This window comes from Pleuronectes platessa, chromosome 7, assembly GCF_947347685.1.
Source record: "Pleuronectes platessa chromosome 7, fPlePla1.1, whole genome shotgun sequence".
Lineage (NCBI taxonomy): Eukaryota > Metazoa > Chordata > Actinopteri > Pleuronectiformes > Pleuronectidae > Pleuronectes > Pleuronectes platessa.
This window is the reverse complement of record NC_070632.1, coordinates 8,018,501-8,040,886: the sequence shown is the minus strand read 5'-3', so window position 1 is coordinate 8,040,886 and position 22,386 is coordinate 8,018,501. Positions and strand designations below refer to the sequence as shown.

At 45.5% G+C, this 22,386-nt stretch overlaps 1 protein-coding gene across 1 annotated transcript; it reads right to left on the bottom strand.

Moving 5' to 3' along the window:
- Nucleotides 1-4,225: 4,225 nt before the first annotated feature.
- Nucleotides 4,226-22,113, bottom strand: si:ch211-236l14.4 (SITS-binding protein). The gene is made up of 10 exons (XM_053427738.1): nt 21,643-22,113; nt 19,911-20,082; nt 11,819-12,026; nt 11,458-11,608; nt 8,948-9,145; nt 8,485-8,753; nt 8,266-8,402; nt 7,460-7,581; nt 4,543-4,722; nt 4,226-4,399 (listed from the first exon to the last, which is right to left on the bottom strand). Exons 1-10 carry the CDS (start codon nt 22,111-22,113, stop codon nt 4,226-4,228), a joined length of 2,082 nt encoding a protein of 693 aa, XP_053283713.1.
- Nucleotides 22,114-22,386: the final 273 nt, after the last annotated feature.

The window sequence follows — 22,386 nt, the reverse complement described above, 5'->3', positions numbered from 1 at the left end:
AAGAAGACGAGCGGCGCCAGCGTTTCCTCTTTTTATAAACCCCTTCATTCACGTCCTCTGATCTGTTCACACTGGAGAACAACACCGCTCTCACTGCGGCTCCTGTGTGTAGATGGGTTGTGTTGGTTCCAGATTCGGGTCTTGGCAGGACAGTTTGTTTTCCCCCCGCTCTGCTCGACAATGTACGTCACAAGGCCCGGATCTGCCCCAAAGTAATTGGGTTAAATGTTGTGCGTTGATTCAGCGGCCGATTGGACGATTGTGTTCTGCTGCTGAGTGTTTCAGGGTCGACGGTTTCCTGGAGGTGATTTGTTGAAATGCAGGGATTTCACATTAAAGTGGACCTCTCTAGGGTAGGGGTGCTCTTTTCAAAATAAAAGATTTAAATGTTGTTAAATTTGGTAGAACGATGCCGTGTAGATCAGAAAAGAACCCTTTATATTTTTAAGCGGAGGGATCCAGGACTTTCAACAATTTCGTTGAATTCCCAGAAAATGAATCAGGCGTCTTGGTAAAAAGTTATCAGACGTGTTAAGGTCACTGCTTTCTATAAGTGTGTTATTTGGTGACAGCATTTCTGAGAGAATTGTTCATGGATCTTCATTTAAAAGAAAAAAAGCAGGCATGTTTAAGGGAATGATATTTATGAATAGTTTTTAGCTAACTACAAATCTGGATCTAGCGAATTTGAATGTGATTCCATGAGGGGACTGCAGGGCCCTGGCATTTGCGCTCTCAGCTCCATTCCATCAAATCAAATCAAAGTTTGTATTCTTGTATTAACTGAAAATCTGAACATTTCTAAGGTCACTTGAGGTGTTGCACACAGAATGACCCTGTCACCTCCGCTGTCCTCGGGAACCTCTCCGGCCTCTAACACTGTAACTTCATCACCTCACAAACCACAGAGCCACGTTAGTATGTCTTGTGAATTTCATCTGACTTAGAACTGCACCCGGATGAAAAAAAGAAAAAAAAGAAGCGCCATCTGAATCCCAGCGATGGAGCGGAGGGTGTAAGCGGAGAGGGCGAGCTCGGTGGCTGGCGTGGAGGGGCCGTGCGTGTCTGCGGCCGGCTGCACCTGTCCCGCTGCGCTCAAGGAGCAGGGCCTCAAGGTGGAGCTCAGCCAAGGGGCAGCGGGAGAGAGGGAAGGTATAAGGAGGAGAAGCTCAACGGAGGTCGGCCTGAATGTGATTCCCCTGAGAATCTCTCCCACCGCGTGCTCGCCCGGGCTATTAATAACTTTTATTAGGTTTAAGGGGAATAAGTGGAGATGTTAATCGTCAGCAGAATCGCAGATATATAGACTTGTTGGTTTCTGAGTTGTGGAGAAGGTGGACTCGTCAATAAGATGAGGGCTGTACGCACTTCAGAGGGCATCGGATTGACTTGGATTGATTTCCTGCAGGTTTACTCAAACCTTAAACATAGTAACTACTGGCCTTCAAATGTAGTGATTTACATTGTGGGGTCCTGCTTTTTGTCCCCATAATGTGACTGTGTAAACAGATCTTGGTCCCGACAACATGAGCAATACCTGAAACACACACACACTCATACAGCAGCACATGTTTAAGCAGACACAGGGAATGAATGCAATGGATATCACAAGTATCCTAAAAGCACTTGATGACTTGTTTATTCAATCCATTTCTATTTACGCATATTTCTCATCTGGGTGCCGAAGCATTTCCCACAATCCTTTGGTCGAAGATAAGGAACCCGACTGGCGTTCACTAACTTTACATCCAACACATGAAGGCGTATTTTACTTAATAATAAAACAAATGACCCACAGGGTTCACTTCTAACAAGGACAATAACGTTGTCATAAAACCACGAACTGAACGACTCGAGGAAGTGAAGTAAGAAAATGTAAACTTTATTCCAACGTTGTCATTCTAAGTTCTCTGATTTACAGAAGAGAGAAGAAGAAAACACTTGTAATGGCACAGTCATCGTAAATATGTACATTGCTGATTCTGCAATAGTCCAGACACTTGCATTGTCCAGACGTAAGAGTGGCGGTGTTAAGGCACATGGGGATGGGGGGGTGGGTGGGGGGGGGGGAGGTCGTGTTCACTCAGTCTGCGGAGGGAAGGAATAACAACACAACAAAAGCGTTTTTTTCCTGTGACTTCAACGTGAACACACCACAGCATTCCATGAAAAGCATCAGAACAGGGAGATAGAACAGCTCCTCACACGAGAAGGGAGCCAGCGGGGTGGGGGGGTGGGGGGGGGGTCACAGTTTGTCCATTGTACATTCAGCTCCAGGAGATTAAGACGTTGGCGTGTTCACAACTTACTGCGTTGCACTAAGACATTTGGTGATTGGATAAGCTTCGGTTAGACCTGAGTGTCGATACAGTAAACTCGGTAAAAGTCACACGGTGAGTTTAGGGGTAAAGCGTTCGCTAAGTGATGAGTCTGCAGCCGGGATCATCGCTGTTGGTTAAGATTGTATCGTGAAGAACAAAACCAATCAGGAGAAGCACTGTCTGTTCACTGACTGGACACACAGCTTTGTGTCGGGGTGCAAAGGTTTGTTGGATTTCTCATGGATCTTGATTTCGGGGACTGATATTTATGCGTTTGTGGTATCTGGTGAAGATCTAGTGGTTTCATAAGGGGACTGTTGGAAACTGCACACTGCTGAGTGTGCTACTAGTTCAATATAGTCTTAAGTTAATCAATTATATGATTTAGACCTCATTCACTTTTCCATGGAAGTGAATGTGATTATGAGATCAGTCCAAAGAGTAGAATACATGTAGGTTCACATGAGGGCAATGATGTAATTACTTTTACAACACCTTCATGCACCTCAGTGACTTTAAACATCAGGTGATGCTTTTAACAATTTTCCGGTAAATCAAACATGGCTTCTATATACTTCAGAGAAAATTGAACAAATGTATTCTTGGGTCTCAAGAGCCCAACTCCTGTCCTATTAGAGGAACTGTTGGACGCTTTAGGAAATACACATATTACATTTTTTGTTGAGAGTTAGATGAGAAGTTTGATATAATGCTCGTATCTCTCTGTTAAATAGTAAACCTACAGACAGGACACAGTTAGCCTAGCTTAGCATAAAACCAAAGGATTAAATAAACCAGCTGGTTGTCAGATTGGGACCAGAGCGGCTGTGTCCTGTCTTTACGCTGAGCCGCGGTCACTTCATATTCACTGCACAGACACGGGAGCGTCACCTTACCATCTGCACCAAAGCAAATAAGTCCATAAAGTGTCAACACTATTCTTCCTAAATATCCTTTCCACATCCGCGGTGTTGTCAACAAGGCTTTCTTTAGCACTTCGTCTGGCCCTTAGCAAAGAGCAGTTCAACACAACATCAGACAGTTATTTAAAAAAAGCAGCTTGTTTTAAAAGCCCCAACTACAGCAGGTTAGTAAGAAATGTCCATCTAATGTAAATTCAAAATATAGTCAGAGTTACATTGACAGTAGCATGGCCTCACGTTCATGTGGCCTACAGTACTAAAGGACCTCCAGGGGTGTCCTAACAGAGTGGTATGTTGATTCTTCATTAAGTCAAGCTAGTATAAGAATAAGTGCTAGGGGGCGAAAAAGGTCATCGTGTCTGATGACTGCAAAGCAGTGAAAAACCATAACTTGAGGTACATTCATAGAAACAAGTTCAAGTAGAGGCCTTTTCCAATGGGTGAGCGAGACGTACGGTGCCATGGAGCGTCGGCCCAGTTCAAACGTCTCCTCCCAGTCCAACTCCATCTTCATTTGGTCTTCTTGAGAGATTTAGATTCCTTCGAAGCAAACAAGGACGCTTGCTTTGTTCCTCCTGATCAAGAGAGCCAGCAGCAGCTAGAAACTTTAAAGACTGTAGAAATTCAGTATGTAAGCGCACAGATTTCTGCGAAGTTACATACACCCCCCCCCCCCCCCCCCAAAAAAAGTCCAGAAACAAATCAGCCGAGAGGTAAAAACCAATTAACATTTTTAAAAAAGGAAGAAAAAAATCATCACGAAGGAAAAAAAAAACCATACAAATCATTTTGAGCTGTAAAGTGCAAGTATAAAAAAAACACCTTTCTACAAATCATCTCAATTCTTGAGAGAGGGTCAATGGTCTTTAGTGGAAAAGTGCGAACAGCACAAGTATTAAAAAAAGAGAAGAAGAAGAAGAATTTGATTCAAAACAGTAACAGGATAAGTCAGGAGAGGTCCGGGCGGATCCGTCACCCTGTTCAGCTTCTCCGTAAGAAGACGGCCACCTCCTCCAGGGGCACAGGGTAGTCCCGTAGAAACGTCCCCCCGTCAAACACCTGAGCGCTCTGGCTGTCCTGCCACTGGAAGCCCCCGTCAGGTAGATAAATATCCCTCTGCACCGCCCCCTGCTCCACCACCGGTGCCACCAGGACCTGGAAACCGGCAGCAACGCACACCCATGTCAGTTTGGTCAAAGCAACTCAGATGTCAGACAGATTGTACACGTAATGAGCAAGGCCTGAGGTCACAGTACACTGTCGTTTGCCAAGCATATCCGGTGCCACCATTAAGTCACCTTGTCTCCGATGAGGAACTGGTCATCGATGGTGAAGGTCGCCGGGTCACTGGGACTGAGCCACCACATCGGCCGGTAGATGGGGTTTCCCGTCCTCCGCCACTCCTCTGCGCACTCTTTGATCAGCGGGACCACATCCCGCTGGTGCTTTGCTATGTAGACCCGGGTGAGGTTGAGCACCTATGGGTGACCGACAGAGGGGAAAGGAAATTACTGGGAGGGTAATAACTCATTTGTATGTTCCTTGCGCTATGGAGGTTTCCTATGTTGGATAGTTCTCTGCTTTCTGTGGAGCAGCAGTTGATGGATTTAACATCACAACACAAATTCCCCAAAAAATCTAGAGCAGCTCAGGAACTGAAAGAATGAAAAAACGGATCATTGATCTGCCACAAGGACTTCAGGACAAGAGTGATACTGACAGTGATGTCTGATAAAGACTTTTGTCCACAGATATTGAGTTTAGCTGTTTTCAGACACACATTGAAGTCTGGCGATTTCCTGAAAATGTCCAGAGGGGCTGTATGTACGAACGCCTCCTGCCACTGTCCTGGTAAAATATCTGTAGAATGTTCTTGTGAGTCCAAGTCAGAATACAGCAGGTATATGTCTGAAACCAGAAAGCGTGTTGACCATTCTAACACGTGGCAGACAAGAAACTTGAAGTTCCCAAATATCTCAGGATGAAATAGAGGCGGCATCCACAACTTAGACAAAGATGTCAAGTCGCAAAGATAACGACACTCGAGAACTTTTGGCGCTTAGGGCTTAGGGACGCCATATTCTGAAATCAAGGCGCAGGGACGGCAAGAGACATGGCCAGAGTTTATAAGTCGTGTACTGCCTCCTGCCTCCTGCCTCCTGCCTCCTGCCTCCTGCCTCCTGCATGCTCTGCCCTGGCGCCTCCTCTTGGCTGAATATTCTGTTTTTGACGACGCGTCTGACAATCTCCTGCATATTTCATATGTGAAATGAAAACTCAGGAAAATGTCCAAATCCAATTTTTTCCAGACGAGTTCAACCCCTTGCCCTGTCTCCTAAAGGACATTCAGACATGTCCAACAAATGTTTGTGTTGATTTAAACCATTCTAAGTTGTGGAGGTGTGATAGATTGTTGTGTCTGACGACTCTGTGCAGGACATACGGTATGAAACCAATAATAAAAGCCTTTCTTAAACTAAATGATCTGCCATGAGGACTTGAGGACAAGACTGACAATCAGATCCACTAAAGACATTTGTGCCGTCTCTCCCCCGGGACATGCAAGCAGAGCTTCTCAGCGGCTCACTGCGAGTTTTATACTGTCCAACTCTTTGTCCTTTCTCCTGCTGGCCACACTACTCCAGAAATTCCTGTAAGGGTCACATCCTCTTCATGGCGAAAACAAAACTCGACCGCATCTATAAAAATGTATTTTTTTACGAGTTGGGATTGAGAACATTTGCAGGAATGAGCCTCGGAGTCGGCCTGGGGTTCTGAGTGGATCTCTCTGATTGAGAAGCCAGGCCTGTGTGTGGGTTTGAGGTTTTTACTGCTATTCCATTCCAGAGCGGCCGCTGCAGTGACCTGTCTGTGAGCGTATGAGGTCTCGCTCACTCTCTGGAAATGAAGGTGTGCCACTTTTAAACTGCAGCAGCCGTAAAGCCGAGTCATTTATCAGGCGTAACGCGGCCTCTCTGCCTCACTTCATCGACAGTTGAAGGCCGTGCGAGGGACCGAAATGGAAAAACGTCGCTGCTGTCAAATGTTGCGCCGTTCGAAAGGCCTATTTTTATCCGGGTCTCACAGCACAAGTCACAACCGATGCATTCTGCCGCCTCGCTCGTCTCCTCTGTCAAACTTGTCAATTACTCATGGAAATCTTAATTGCCACAATAAAGTATTTTTCCGAGACTTGTCCTCAAATTCATTATCATTCCTGCTGAAGTGGCTCTTGAGCGCGAGCCATAAATCTAGAGGAGGGGTTGTAATTCGGAACAGATGGACGCCTAACCACAGGTGATGTTGGGAGGGGGCCAAACAATCGCTCCTATTGAGGGAAGAGGGGAAGGGCAGCCGGGGGGGAGAATTAGCCAAGGGGTTTTGCTTTTAATGTGCAGGAACCTGAGATCCGGCACCACATTGTCGAACGTATTGATATCTGTCACCGGACTCTCTGAGACTGTGGGCATTGTTTTTCCTGCCCTGCACATGGAGGGATACATTCCTCGTGTCCAGCCGAGAGGGACGAGGTTCAGTCCTGCCTCAACTAGTGGGAGGGGGGGGGCTCAGGCACACGGTGGAGAGGCTGCTGGGTCAATAAACTTGTCTTTTCATGAGTAATCCTCACTGCTGTGTGGGAATGAAGGATAAACTCCCTCCTGGAACATCTAATTGGCAGCATTCACACTTCACTTCACTTGATCTTTCCAATGTAAATCTTTACGAGTGAAATTCCTGTTATCAAATCTGGAAAAGGGATGTGAACCTATTATGTCGTTGCTATGATAATTACTTTGAATGTGAATTACGCAGCTGTCAAGACAAGGAGTTGAGTCTGTAGATGCAGAAGTGTGTCAAAGTGAAAATTAATAAAGATGGTTAAAGTGCATATTACTCTGCCAAGACTTTTGTCCCCGATACTGGGCGGAGCAATGCAGTATTGGTGAGGAGAGAGGTTTGTACGGATCAGGATCAGGGAGCGGATCCAGTAATATTTTTCATTTTCTTTAACATTGCAAGATAATCAGCAATATCCACATTTTCATTGAGTTCGTATAGATCAATTCATGGATCCTCAAAATTATCAGGAATGTCTAAAGGACTGATATTTATAATTTAGTGTAGAACCAAATCAAAATTCTGGATCTAGTGAATTTAAATGTGGTGTCATATTGATGTGCACCCTTCATGTTTGTGATTTGTTGTGGTTTATACCCGGTCCTCCCCGCAGATCCAGGGGGGCGTGTGGAAGCTCACTACAGGGAGGAAGGCTGCGATTTCCAACCAACGGATGAACAACTCCTCATCTGTGACCAGGTCTCCAGACAGAGAGCCACCTGTGGGAAGAGGGAGACCAATGAGATCATGTTTCATTGGACGGGTTTTCTTTCTGTAGCTGGTTAAAAAAAGATAAATCCAGGAGGGGAAACAGGTTGTGTGAGCTGTGGGATTCAGGAGACATGGAAGTGTCAGTCCTGCGGGTCATGGCGTCTTCAGGAGAATACCGAACGAGTGTCAAAGGACTAGCAGTAAACTTGTAGACGACAGGAGCCACGTTTCAGCGTCACATGCAGGCAACAAAATTAGAAAGTCCAGTTGTGCACATGTCCAACTCCTGATTAGTCCCATAAGCTTTTGTTCTGCACAAATCACGGTGATTTAAGGGTTAATTTCCAATGAAATTACTCGATGGGAAACAGATGATCAAAAACTCGAATGATTCTTATCTTTTCTGTCATTTTCTATTCAACAGGTTTATGTATTTTTGTCCTCTTTATGTTGTTGTTTTAAAAAGGTAAATGCAGTAAGCCATCAATTCAGTCTGTAAAACTGACAATCTGTCTGGCTGTGATCAATCATCCCAGGAAATCGGAATATTACAGGAACATCTTTAATGTTAAAAAACTAAAAGATCAGATGTGTTATTTGTCAGACTTCTGCTTTTTGTTTAGTTTTCATATTAGAGAAAAGACATTAGCACAGTATAAGTGAGAGAAGTGACCCATAGGCGGTGGTATTACCTACTGCATCAGGAATGAGGAAGTTGTATCCCAGCAGAGTGTGGTGCAGCAGGGAGGGAATGATGCCCTTCAGGCCCATCAGGCTCCAGTCGGACTGCAGGGGGGTCATCCTCACAAACAGCGGCTTGTGGCTCGACCTGAGACGCAAACAGATTCAGGAATTAGAATGACTCGGATGGCAAAACCTCAAAATGTCCACAGATGCCCCGAGAGCGTTACCGTGTCCCTGCCGTCACGATGGTGGAGTCTCCCATCCTCGTGGCCAGGTCAGCAAGCAGGCTGACGTACTTGTCTCCACCCAGATCCTGTGGCGCCCGCAGGGTCCGCTCCTCAAACACGTTCCCCTCACCCCCCTCCAGCATGACGTACTCCATCCCCAGAAGGGCCTGCAGGGAGCCCACTCTGTCCAGGAACCAGCTCACCGCTCCCGGGTTGGTGATGTTCAGCTTCACGCAGAACTTTCCTCGCCACTGACTCATCACGGGGACCTGATGGGAGGAAGGAACTGGATTTAGCTCAGTTTGTAAAGAGCCTCTCTTGCTATCCTCCTGAAGTTTATTTCTGACTTCCCAAGAAACTCTTTACCAATAACAACAATAACACCCGGAACCCAAGCAAAGAAACCTCAGGTTGAGGCCTACGCACGTTACAGGAGGACGAGTGCGCTGCAGTCGGGTCTCACCAGTTTTCCCTGATGGGCTGAGGGGAGGCTGAGCCAGTGGGCCTGTGTGCCGTCCACGAGGGAGGTGTGGAACTGCGTGGTGTCCACGCCCAGGAAAGGGGACAGGGTGATGGAAATGTTAAGAAGCTTGACAAGTGGGAGGTCTCTGGTCAGTCTCTTGGACATCCCCCTTTTCCTGACGCTGAGGTAGTCATGGTCCTGCAGGGAGACACACAGATAAACAATGATAAGACAAGTACAGCCTGATGTTTGCATTCTGGGAAGCAGCATTACACAAGCATTAACATCCATCAATATTTAATCTCGACATTATTCTCTCAATAATTTATTCTCTAAATAATTTACACATGTACATTTTGATGCACTAATGGAGTAACGATTGCTTTCTCCATGTAGACGCCTGCGGCTCTCACAGCATGACCCGTGTCCGAATGGTGTTACGTGAATTATAATCCGTTGGAATTCAAATGTTAAAGTCACACAGAGATTTCACGTTATGTAACTTCGGAACAAAACCTCTTAGGAACACAAAAGGCTGACCCCTGAAGGTGACGCTGCGGTGGGAAGAAAGCGCAGATTAGCACGGACGTGTTATGTAACTTCTCAGAATCTTTCTTTTCCCCCTCTGGTGATTTAATCGTCAAAATACTATAAACTGACACATGGAAGACAAAACCCTGGTTAGCCTCATGTTTTTTGTTTTTTTCAAAACTTGTTTTTTGCAAAAAGCTCAATGATGCAGTGTGTGAGTAATCAGGTTAGAAAGAAGGCAAACTTATTATTAGTAGCCCAAATGTTCCAGAGCCAGCGAGTCGTTCCAAAACTATTATGGAAAGTGGAAAAGAAGGGTCAGAGTGTGACCAATCATTCATGAATACTTGTAAAAGTGGAGTGAAAGAGAAGTCCGGTTGTTACAGTTTCCGCACTGTGCCGTTCACCTTTCTGGCAGTTACCGGGTGACGGAGCCAACAACACTGGTGTCTCATATCTCTGATGTAGAAGAGAACTGGAGATTGTGTCCAGAAAGGGAAAAGTTTGTTCTCCAAATGGCATCGATCAACTGACGTGAGCTGTTTCTCCCATTTTCTCCCATACTAGAAGCACTGTGAATATATTTGGTGGGATACCGGCAACGTATCTTTATCTGCGTATATGATTTGCCGGCACGAGAGGGATATGAGTATAGCAATGCAGAAAAGATGTGCATTTATTTCAAATTGTTATTTTACAATATGTGTTTAATCTCCTAATTCAAGCTCTATGTTGTCTCTAGGTTTTTAAAGTGTATGATTAAATCTGTAAAAAAAGGCCTTAATGACATTTCAAAACAGAGGAATTTCCCAGTTTGGGATCAATACAGTGCATCTAACTATCTTTCCATTCATTCTTCCAAGCGTTCCTCCATCCATCCATCCATCTCTTTCTCCTAAGGGTTTGATCATGCTGTTTTAGGAATCATCGCTAAAAGTGGTATCGGAAATGATTTAATCCTTAAAATCGGTTCCGGCCACAGAACTCCACGTCGGTCAGGCTCTGTATAGATTCCTGAACTCGGCCTCTCTGATGGCCTGAATATCTGAGACTCTCCTTCCTCCTCCTCTCTCCTGTGGCACCAGGTCCGATCACAGCACCGAGCTGGTGTCGGCATCACCTGCTGCAGTTGGTCTTGGCGGAGATCCTTTTGATTCTCAGCAATTCTTCTTTAAACCAACAGCCTCCGCACACGGAGCAACACGAGATCTGCTCGGGGGGAGCCTCTGTTTGTCCTCTCTCAGCTGTATTGGTTTTGCAATGGAAGATCACCAGGTATTCCCGTTTCCTTGAGTGTTATCGCAACAATTCAAGGAAAGAAACGGGATAACAGTGAACCTCCCCCCCCCCGCCTCGGTTCCCCACCTGTGTCCCTGCGGCGCTCTGGAGATCCAGTTGAGAAAACATTTCGGTGAAACGCTCTGACCGATGAACCCTCACCGGCCTCTCAGGTAGAGGACGAGAATTAGAAAAACTTTCAGCATATCAGATACACAGAGATACTGCGCTGTAGTAGTAGTACATGAGTAGTAGTAGTAGTAATACCCAAGTGTTCATGATGACAGATCAGCCTGCAGTCGCTGTGCAAGACTTTAATTTGCGGATACAAATCAGTCCCAGCTGATATTGGACGAGAAGCGGGGGACACTTTGTACAAGTCAACCTAACTCCAATCTGCAAGTCTTTGGACTGAGAAAAAAACCAGGAAGGCACAAGGAGAACAAACTCCACACAGAAAGAACACGGCCGGTCACGGAGTTCGAACTCATAAACTTCTTGCCGTGATGCAGCAGTTCTAACCACTGTCCCACCGCGCCGCCCTTTAAGGAAACCCATTTTCTCATCGCACAGTTTTGGTTATTTCACATGAGAAAGGTTTCTCTTCTGTCCTTTGATTTCTCTCAACCTAATCTAATATGAATGAATATTCATATACATTTTTTGGGGTTTTGAACTCAGGCAGTGTTTTTCTGTCGTACCATATCAGAGAGGAGGGCGGTGGAATGTTCATTGAGGCTGATGACTCCCTCCCCCAGCTGGTGTCTCCTCAGACGATTGGAGAAGATCCTCAGCTCCCTCTCCACCTTCGGGCCCGAGTCCACGTTGGTGAGCAGCTTCCAGAACGGCAGCCTGCAGAACACACACACACACCGGAGGGATCAGGCTCGACCTGCACATCTGTGGAACCTGGATGAGTTTTAGTTTACGGCTCCCCAAATACCCACAAAGCTTCAGACACAGCACACTGCTTTGACTTATTGGTATTATGACAACCCCAGAACCCCCCCCCCCCCCCCCCCCCCCCTCATCTCCCCTAATGTCAGTCTAAACTAAACTAACCACAGCGCTTTCATGCTGGGCAGCTCCCTGCCGGGCCGGGTGAGCTGTTGCACGGCTTCCTGGTGAGCAGCCTTCACGTCGCGGGCCACGCACACGGTGTACTGGAGTGGGAGACGCTCCATACTGGGCAGCGACTGCAGGCAGAACTGCTGCCTGCTGTCCACCCCGAGCTGCAGGGGGATGTCGGGGGACACGAGGACTGCAACACCTGCGGGGCGCAAGGAGGAAGACAGGGGAGGACACATCAGAGAGACTCATACAGATAGAAGGTCGGCCTGAACAGTAGAAGCTATCGTGCTCGAGTAGGAGACGGCCTGTAGCAGATTCCTCTTATATGACACGGTGCGTGTGTGTTACTGAGAGCGGCATGAGTGTGATGGATGGAGTGTTGTGGGAGGTAGAGTGTAGGCTGTGTCAGCTGATATTGCTCCACTCAGATGTGAGAAAAACACTCCTCAGAATGAGATCTAGCGGCGTGCTGCTGCTGGATGGGCTGACCCTGGGACTGCTGGCACCGTCGGAGGAGGTGGGTTACACTGCGCAGCAAAGTGGACGAGAGGATCTGGGACACGCGGTGAAAGTCACACCGAGTACATGTTTGTTTGCGTTTCTTCATCATCTCATCGATTTGCTCTGGGATATTAAAAGAAGCCCACCTCCTGCCGTATTTGTCTTATTCCATTTCCTTCTCACTCGCTATGAGGAAACTGAGCCTTGAATTACACCTCTGATTAAAGAAGTCAGCTTCATATAAACATATAAACTTGTTTTCTCTCATGTGTACAGCTTTCAGGGGCCGTGTGAAATGATAAGATTATGGGAAGCAGATAATTGTGTCCACAGATGTAGCTGCCCTGCGAGGAATGCCTCCTCCCTCTCAGATTACCCCGGACCCCCACCCTCACCACTTCTCACCCTTCCCGACTCCCACCTTCACCCTCCCAAACTTTAACTACCTTCCTGTCCCACTCCACTCCTGTCCTCTGCGCTCAGTTCCACTCCACTGTGGGTCTGGCCCATGTCAGGTCAGCAGAACCCAGGCGTCAATCGAACTGAGCCCTCAGCCCAGACTCTCCCCCCGGCCCCTTGCTTGAGTTCTCTAGTTTACACAACCTGCTCAAAATCAGCCAAACTGGGATGTTGGGATTTGGATCAATCAAACAGATTAAGGAGCAAAACCTGCGTCCAAAGCGAGCGGCCAGTCTGAGACCCCTGAGCTGCAGGTCTTGGCCTGCCCCAGCCACCAATCTCGAGTTTCAATGGGCTCCCTGTTCTTCTACTGGCCGGGACCTGGATACTCATGTACCAGTTTATAATCAGATTAATAGTCTCGGGGATCAGTCCTCAAGTGCTGCATAAAGCCCAGTGAAGAGCCCTCCACCTCAGGGTGATTCTCACGTGTTTGCAACGGATAATGTCAAAGAGATACTGGTAACACCTCAGCTGCCTCTCACATGGTATTAAGTCACCGGCAAACGGCTTGTTACCGGTTCACAGACGTCACACAATAGTGAGTTTTTTTGTCGGAAAACGCTGCCACGTGTTCGAACCCCCAAAGAGTTGAAGGGATTTCTTAACCAAGCTAAGGTGTTACCAAAATGTGCACGTCTATACAATGCATAGAAAATAGAAAAGAACAGAAAGTGGGGCAGTGGAGAAAATGTTATAGCTTCAAGGAAGGATGGAAGTGGAATGCGGGCAGTGGAAATGGAGGCGACCAGACTCCACCAGACACCGGGCAGTCTGTGGGAATGATGTGCAGATACAGCAGGCTGCAAACAGTGTGTTTCACCAAACTGCACACGGGGCGGAAAGTGGAGTTTAAAGTTTGCACGCGTGACTCCTCGAGTCATATTTAATATTTATGGGAAGTGACACTGCAGGGCCTCGAGGAAACGGGACAGCCTGGACAAAAACAGCTGCTCCTTTTATTCTATCCTGGATTCAACGTGCAGATTTGAACGTTAAATCGATTTGATATATTAAATCCTGTCCTGTGCATTTCTTCTTTAGGTACTTTGCATGTAGAACTATGTTTTTTCAAAATGGAAACTGAACTTCTAACCCGGGTTATATAGGCGCAGTGACAGACATACATCTTTGGCGGATGGATAAACCAGACAGGAGCGGGAATCAATAAGTGTTATTTAAAGAAAGTGAAGCAGGTTTGAGTTACAGCCAAGATGGGGAGCCCAGGAGTTAAAGGGGAAGTGGGGGGGGGGGACCCTATTTTTAGAACAATTCCTTAAACACTTCAAGCTTCCCCCGAAAATATTTTCCACCGGCTCTCAAAAGTAAAATTATATGGCTGAGTGGCCGTAGACGCTCACCTTCATACAGCAGATATATGCAAAAAGTGAACGTGAATGGAAGTTTATTGGGATTTCTGAATGATTAGACGCACACATGCTTCACTTTTACAGCCGCTGAGCTAAACACACTAATCAGGCAACCGACGGGTCACCTCTTCGTGTACGAGCGAGAACGTACGCTTGTTCTCGCTCACGTTCGAGAGCGCTCCGTCTTTCTTTAATGGGAAACTGTAGACGTCCAAGAAAAACAGAGCAGGACTTACAGGACCATAAAGGTTCTGCACTTCCTCTCGCCCAGTCTGAGGAGAAACGGGGAGGTGGCGGGCGGAGGTGACCCCGGGCACCTTCCGAGGGGTCAGGAGGGTTTTAAATGTGGCGTCTCGGGCCTTGATAGAGCGGCCGGTCCGGAGGGAAACGCCGCCGCCGCCTCAATGCCGCTGTGCACCACATGGGCTGCTCTCTTTTACCTGTCATATTCAAACTGTTATTTATTACACCTGTGCACGCAAACCCCACTGGGCATATTAAAAAGTGCGTCGAAACATTAAGTGTGTGTGCGTGGAATCGTGTGTGTGTGTGTGTGTGTGTTAAGGCATGTATTTCCTTAACAATGGAAAATTGGTTTTCGTGCCCAACCTCAAGAAATTGATGGCCACAAAACTGGGATCTTGCCATGGTTGTAAATTTCCAATCCCGGTTATTGAAAAAAATAATGAAACACTAAAGAGACTTTCTCCGCTCTATTCCTGTCATCAATCAGTTTTATTGTCTGGAGTGTGAGACGCTGTGTTCTGAACAAACACTACAAGTGAGAATGTGTCTCTGAACGTCAACACATCAAGAGTCCACGTGATATACAACGATTGCACTTCTTTTAATCTCTTTTGTTTTGGAAGTTACTGTTGCAGGGTTATTAAATCAGCGGAATTTACGTCGAGACAAATATGTATTTTTCAAATGGTAATTTCAAGAAACAAACAACGGAGCCAGACTTTTTTCACTTCTTATGTTTGCACAGAAAGTCGTGAGCTAAACGATTTACACTCTAATGACATGAGCGGACAAGAGCTGGTGTGTATCGGCCCCCGGCTTTAAATCGTCTCCCTCTCTGCCGCCTCTCACTCGACGTCCTTGATGGAAAGTATTAGGTCGGAGATCGACTGTGGAAAATGTTGTCAGATGATTTTCATACAGTAGCCTCCGCGTGCGGGAGATGACAGTCTGCTTTTCACACAGCTTCAGTCGGCTAAGTGAGTCATTATTAAAGCGTTTCACCTCTCACTCGTCCCGGAGAGTGGGAAGGTTCGGGGCAGCTGCCCGGGGACCTCCTGGCGACCTGTTGAGTAACACAGGGTTCTCAGGGGCAGCTCGATTCCTTCGGACAAAGAGAAGACTCAACCGGAAGCTACTGGAACTCAAGTATCAGCTTAAACTGCTTCTTTTTCTGTGGTTGCGACTATTTCTTTTCTTTTTTGATCATCTGTCTCTCTCTTTGCTGTTCCTCACAATGAAGCACCATAAAGAGTACACATTTTCAGCATATTATTCTCATCATTTTCATATGTAAAGCAGCCACAAATAAAGGTGATTTATATACATAATTGGAAAAGGGGGAAATAAAAATCTAAACTCATGACGCTACATGAGTTTAATCTGTGTTTTGTGTTTGTCCAGTTCTCTCCAAGAGACCAACAACAAATGAGCAGGAGCACGTCAAGATCATTTCTTTGGATCCAACATGGAAAGATTGAGTCAGCGATTGAAATAAAGAAAAAAGGAGTGGGAGGCCAGGGGGGGAATAAAATCATGCTAAATTGAGAGATGGATATGGAACCAAGGAGAGAGAGAGAGAGAGAGAGAGTGAGAGAGAGATGGTGTTTGCACATATGGACACACACAGAACGTACAGTGCCGGTGTGTAGGAGCTGGTCTAATGGCTTCTTATATCTGATTCTAATCTCTAGGTCTGCCCTTTATGAAAAGCGAGTGTGGACAAAAAGCAGTTGTGACGGGACAGTGGATAAATTACTTTTATTGGATCCAGACAGTAAAAAAAATTTAAGTGATGTCAAAGCTCCCGGGGAAAACATCTCTGCAGACTCCTCAGTTCAAATGGTGAACTGGGGAGACGTTGATGAAGTTTTCTATCTGACAGAGACAAAGATTATTTACAGGAATAATGTGCATATAAGAAAAAAATTATAAGTTAAAGGAATGGAGAGTAGATTATAACGATATTTAAGGTGAAAAAGCAGATAAAATGGTTGCTCATTGGTTATTTATCTTACAAGTCTCATTTTCAATGTATTGTTTCAAGTGTTATTTCTAAGATTTGCATTGAAAAATCCAGTTTATCATCATCATGTTTCTACGTACTGTAAATGGCTCATGGATGTTTCATCAACCATTATTGCTTCTAAATAGCAGAAATACAGGAACAAAAATTTAAAACTCTACACTCTGTGCTTCTAACACTGTTAATACAAACCTGCATCCATGCAAGGTTTTAAGTTGTTACTAAAGCTATAAAAATCGATTTACTAAGCCAGATAAACTCATTATAAAGCTATTAAACAATAAGTAGTAAATAATATCGACAATTGGGTTTTTTGTAGCTTTTATTCTGTAAGAAAAAAAACGAGTAGAAAAGTAGATTTTCTTGAAAATCATTTGTAATTTCTTTTCATCTTTATCTGACATTGGGAAACTTTTTGGGGGATTTTGGCCCTTAATGGACCCCGTAGAGCAATAACAATGTCTTATGTGAATTAACAAAGATAACTGCTGGTGTCATTTCATTGTAGTGCTTCAGAGAATGGACACACAAACAACTGCTGTCAGTTACTGTTGTGTCCCTCCAGCGGTTTGTCCAGCACACTGTCGCCGTCACGTGACTTCACCATGTGCCGTGTTTATTGTCTAAACTATGGATGATCTTCATGTTGACAGTTTATCCAACGCTGTATTTCTGAATGGCTGACACCAGGTGAACCTGTATCCTCTACACCTCGAGCCTGATTAATATTATTGAGTAAGCTGATGAAGCTTCAGGCACAGCTTCCCCTCTTATATTTTTAAAGCAGGATGTGGCTTCAGTGATATCTAATCTGTCCTTAGTGGCCCAGTTGTTTTTGTATGGATAAAGACAGGTGGGGCTATGACAAGTTCCTCCAGTTGGCAGCACTCTCAAATGTCACTCTCCTGCCCGGGTGCATATATCCCCCCCCCCCCCCGTCTCTCCACTCTACTTTTCTACCTACTCTTTGCTTCTATTTCTCTTATTGGTTTATTTTTCTTTCCTCTATTTACTATCAACTGTAACTCTTTAGTTTGCCCTCTCTGGTTTGCTCCGTTGCTCCGTAGTTCAGGCCGTCTGTCCTGCTCTTTAACTGTCCCCATGAGTCCTCTTAGGTTAGTAACATCAGCCACAGCTCCATATTCCCCACCACATTTATAATGTGCCCATATGACTAACTAGAGTGGGTGAAGACAGGTCCCATGCACACACAGCAAGCGTCACATGGACGGCAGGAATAATCCGCTGATGGTCAGCGGGTTCCCACGGTGCAGGAAACTTATATCACGTTCAAATTGAGACTTGTTTGTTTCGTCAAAATAAATTCAAGAAAGAGCATCGTAACTCTGGCAGAGCTTCCTGAAAGGGATCGTCATGAAAATGATGAAGACATGTGGTGACTCTTTTATTTTTTAATATGACCACTGGAGAGCTGCCCTGCCTCAATCTGCTTTGGCAAAAACAAGTTATTTTTTCACCAAACTCGGTGCAGGAGAAGTTCACCAGATTTCCCTTATTAACGTGAACGAGAATATAACTCTGAGTTTTTTGGGGAAACTATCAGAGCAGAGCACAAAGTCATTGCATTAAAAAGCATTCGTGTTATGCACCTGCAGCTCATACATGTGACTTCATATTTGGGTTTGTTGGGGATCAATATCTAAATCGCATGAGCTCCTCTCAAAGTTTATGCTCATCTAGAAATAAATATCGTATTATGGACTGAGTAGAGTTACGGACGCTTATATACAGTTGATATTTTAAATTGTGAACACACTGAAAGTCCAGTCAATCGTTTCTCTGTGTCATTTTCATGGAAACACAACAAATAACACAAAAATGCAGTTATATACTATAAAGGGTGCATTTGGCAAAAGTTATTTATTTAGTATTTTTTACAATCCACACATATCTGTCTCAGTCATACTGCAAATTAAAATTTAAGATCGGCCATTAGCTATCCAACAAATCTCTTATCTTTTAACTCTGCAGCTGTTTGCATGAAATGACGAGACACATCTGCATCTTTCTTCTGACTTGTGATCATCTCTGCTGAGGCTCGAGGGGAAATCGGCCGAGTACGACTCCCACCACATCTCCGTGGAATTGAGGAAAAACGATTTTCTCCGAGGCCCAACGTGCACATTGTGTAAATCTATCAGCCGAGCGAAAAACATCCCTGAGCCGAAGTGAGATGTCACGTTAAATATACCTTGAATGGTCCAATAGGCATCGTTGTCATTGCTGAGCAGCGCTTCGCTATGTGTGGGGCTATGTACAGCATGTGATTGTGAGTCGTTACTTGGCAACACTGGAACAGTTGTTCTCATTGGGATGTCATCTCATCCGCGTGTTTGTGTGTGGGTGTGTGTGTGTGTGTGTGTGTGTGTGTGTGTGTGTGTGTGTGTGTGTGTGTGTTTTCTCTGCTCAGACAGAGAAACAAAGGGTTACAGGGTCCTGATAATTACCGCCGTCCGCAGACCAGGTGGAAAAGGGATTTCTGTCACGTGCCACCGTGTTACATAACGTCCCCGAAACACGTCCTGGTGTCTGTGGTCAGGCATGTGTGTGTGTTTGTTTCTGTCAGTGTGTGTCAGTGGAACAAGGAGTGCGAGGGCGACCGCACTGAAGTCACTACAGACGATTGGTTGAGTTACCTGATTGGTTGATGTGGCGCCAATGAACACGCTGATGTTTTCGCTTTTCACAAGTAAACACAAACTCCACTATCTCGAGAGACCAGAGTCCCCGAGGTTAATGCTACACCAGCTACCAAAACACACATTTACACACATACACACACACACACACACACACACACACACACACTATAAACGTTCCTCTTCAGTCACATTAACCATTCACATCCGCCTGTGGACCCTTCCTCCCCCCCCTTTGCCCCCAGGATAAAATCTAACACCCCCGAAATAACCCGGGGAGTTATAAGAGTCAGCTAGGGCCCTGATCCAACCTTCCCTTTTAATAGCAACAAAAGGCAATTACCCCGGTATCCCAAAGAGTTAATTTAAGATGCTAAAGGTGGTTCGCTCCCCTTTGTAGACTAATCTCTAAATTAATAAACAGGGATTGTTTTACACGCTATTTGTGGGCCGGCCGTTCCCATCCACTCAGCGGTTCGATGCTGTTTCTGGAGACGGCCGGAGTGATTTTTTCTCGGCTCAAACACAAATAAACAACCACGAGCGAGTGGGTGGGGCTGGTGGGGGGTGGGGGGTAAAAACAAAACACAACAACATCCACAGGGCTTCCCTCACGCCCTGGGATTCACGCCACACGTCGTATACCCACTGATGCCGGGTCGGATTCCCCAAGGCCCTTGTGTTAACCTGGCACCAATGGCAAGTGGGGAAAAACTGTTGACCCTGTGTCACTTTAAAGACTCGAACGGGTCTTTCTCATTGTCGCAGAACTTTTTGCTCATGACATCAACTCTTCTAAAGCAGCTGAAGCTCAGACCTCTTACCTGATGAACCCAGGAAGTAGCGTTCCAGGGCAGAGCCGAAGCCGGAGGGATTGTCCTTCAGGTCGCTGACCACGAAGGGCTGCATGGTGGCATTCTGATCATTGATGGGCCAGGTCTGACCCCGGACACTGGCTCCGCCGTACCAGGATACATTGGTCATGGAAAAGCAGTCCTGGAAGGATACACACCCACACACAAAAAGGTTTACACTCATGAAGACTGAAACAGCAAGTGATTAAAGTGATGCTGAGGAGACTCAAGTGGAAAAAGGAAATATAGGCCTTCAAAACAAAATACATCGAAAACTGAGAGGGGTTGAAAATGAAGGAGCCAGATTAGACAGAATAGAGGAGAAGAAGATTCATAGAACACACATTTTAAACCACCAACACTTATAGATCATTTGAAGGAGTTTATACAAACTCTTCTATCCTTAAAAATAAAATAAAATAATATATCCTAAATGTTATCGTAGAGTGTCTATAACCTGAATGTTCCCAGTGCTGCCACATTCCAGCCGATGTCTTCTCAGAGTATGGATGAAACATTGAGTGTGAGTTACTGTTGGTGCAGAGATCCAGGGCACAGCGAGGTATGTGATGCCTGGTACATGAGCCTGTCTCAGAGAGCATCGCACGCAGGGGGCATTGAGTGACAGCGTCCTCTTAAGAGAAAGCTTCTCCTTCCTCAAAGCGTCTTTACACGTGAAAGGGGACGAATGCACAAACCGGGAAATCCTTTATTCTCACGTTCAGCATTCCAGGCCACGTTAATAAAAGGTGCCAGCGAGTCACCTGAGACTCACTGGGCAGGACTATTGGAAATTAGAGGAACATTTTTTTATAATAAGGCGACTTTAGTTTGGAAAGATTTCCTGTGAGCAGTCGTGCCACATGACAGGGAATTATGTTGAGGAATGTTCCAGTGGGGACAGATTAACCTCCCTAAACATCCCAATAGTTAATGCCTTTGCTAATTAAGCCGGGGGGGGGGGGGGAGTACAGTAAGTACCGTGAGTGTAAAAATGCAAAACAACTGTGACGGAGGTATCACATGAAATCCTGTTCTGCTCAGTGCAATTAAATCAGGGCTGTGGAAAAGGGAGAATTACACACACTGTTTGTCTATAACCTCATTTAATTCGCTATTATTATGTGATGTTTATATTATATTATTATTATTATTCGAATAAATAAGTGAAAAAATATGCAAAAGTGCAAATTCAACAGAATAAAGCCAGGGAAAATAAATCTACAATTCTGTGTTTTGTTTAAACCGCATCATGCTGCGAACCCCATGCTGTGAAGCAATGTATTATTAAAATCATTTGTTATGATTCACTTGTTTTGAATGGAGCATCACGTGCTTTGCCTTTTTTTTATAAATAAAAAAGTATATAAAGGTGATTTAAATCATGGGAGATGTAGTTATATCACCAATATAAGTATAACATGCGTATTGTAATTGAATTATATGAGAAAATAAATATTATGTGAGTGAGCTTAAAGTTAGGAGGTGCCTGCTGAATGCAAACATATTTATTTAAAACATGTTTAATATCTTGCCGTGCACGATCACAGTTAACACATCATCATCCTCACTTGATATGGAGTGCGTAAAACGCATGGAACATGTTATGAAAGGTGTTTTTGCACGTTAGATTTTGCGTTAAAATGTCGTCTGGGTAATATTCTGGTTGTGTTTCAGTGAAGTGCACGCAGAGGATCTCTACCTTCAGCTCCACATGACAGTGCACCGGCGCCCATGTCATGCTGTAGCACTCAGTCTCCGTCTCTTCATTCACGTCCAGCGAGATCTTCACCTCGGCCACTGCGTCCCACGTATAGCAGAACTCCGTCTTGTTCAGCCAGCACAGGTTCCTCACGAAGGGAACCTCGGCATCGGGGTTCCCCACGTTCCCCACATCTATCTCCACAAAGGTCTTGTCCTCCGCCAGGGTCTGTATGACCAGCGAGTGGGTTCTCCTCTCCCAGATCAGTCCGCTAAAAGTCCCCCTGAGGATCCAGTTCTTGTTGGGCTGGTCCACCACTTGCCAGTATATGATCCCGATTGTCATTACGAAGAAGACGGCCACCCCGAGACAGGCGATAGCTCCTTTCCACGTCTCGTTCATCTCCTTCAGTCCCGTGTCCCATGTTACCTCCGGGATGGGGCTGGGGTTCCTATTTCGAGCGTGGGGCATGTTGTGTGTTTGTTTTTTTGTTTTGTTTTTCCAGATCAGCAAAGAATCAAACACAAAAAAATGCTGCAGAAATCTCTGTGCGTCAAAAGTGTCTGTTGCCTCATCATGTCGCGGTGGTGTCAGTGAAACCAGCCTGCGTTCCTCTTATCTTTAAACCGCTTTAACTGTTGGGGTTTTTGCGCAATTGTGCCAGCAACAGAGACCTGTCACGTGAAGAAAGCGGTGAGAGGAAAAAGAATCCCAGCGGGAAAACAAAACGGCATGAATGAATAT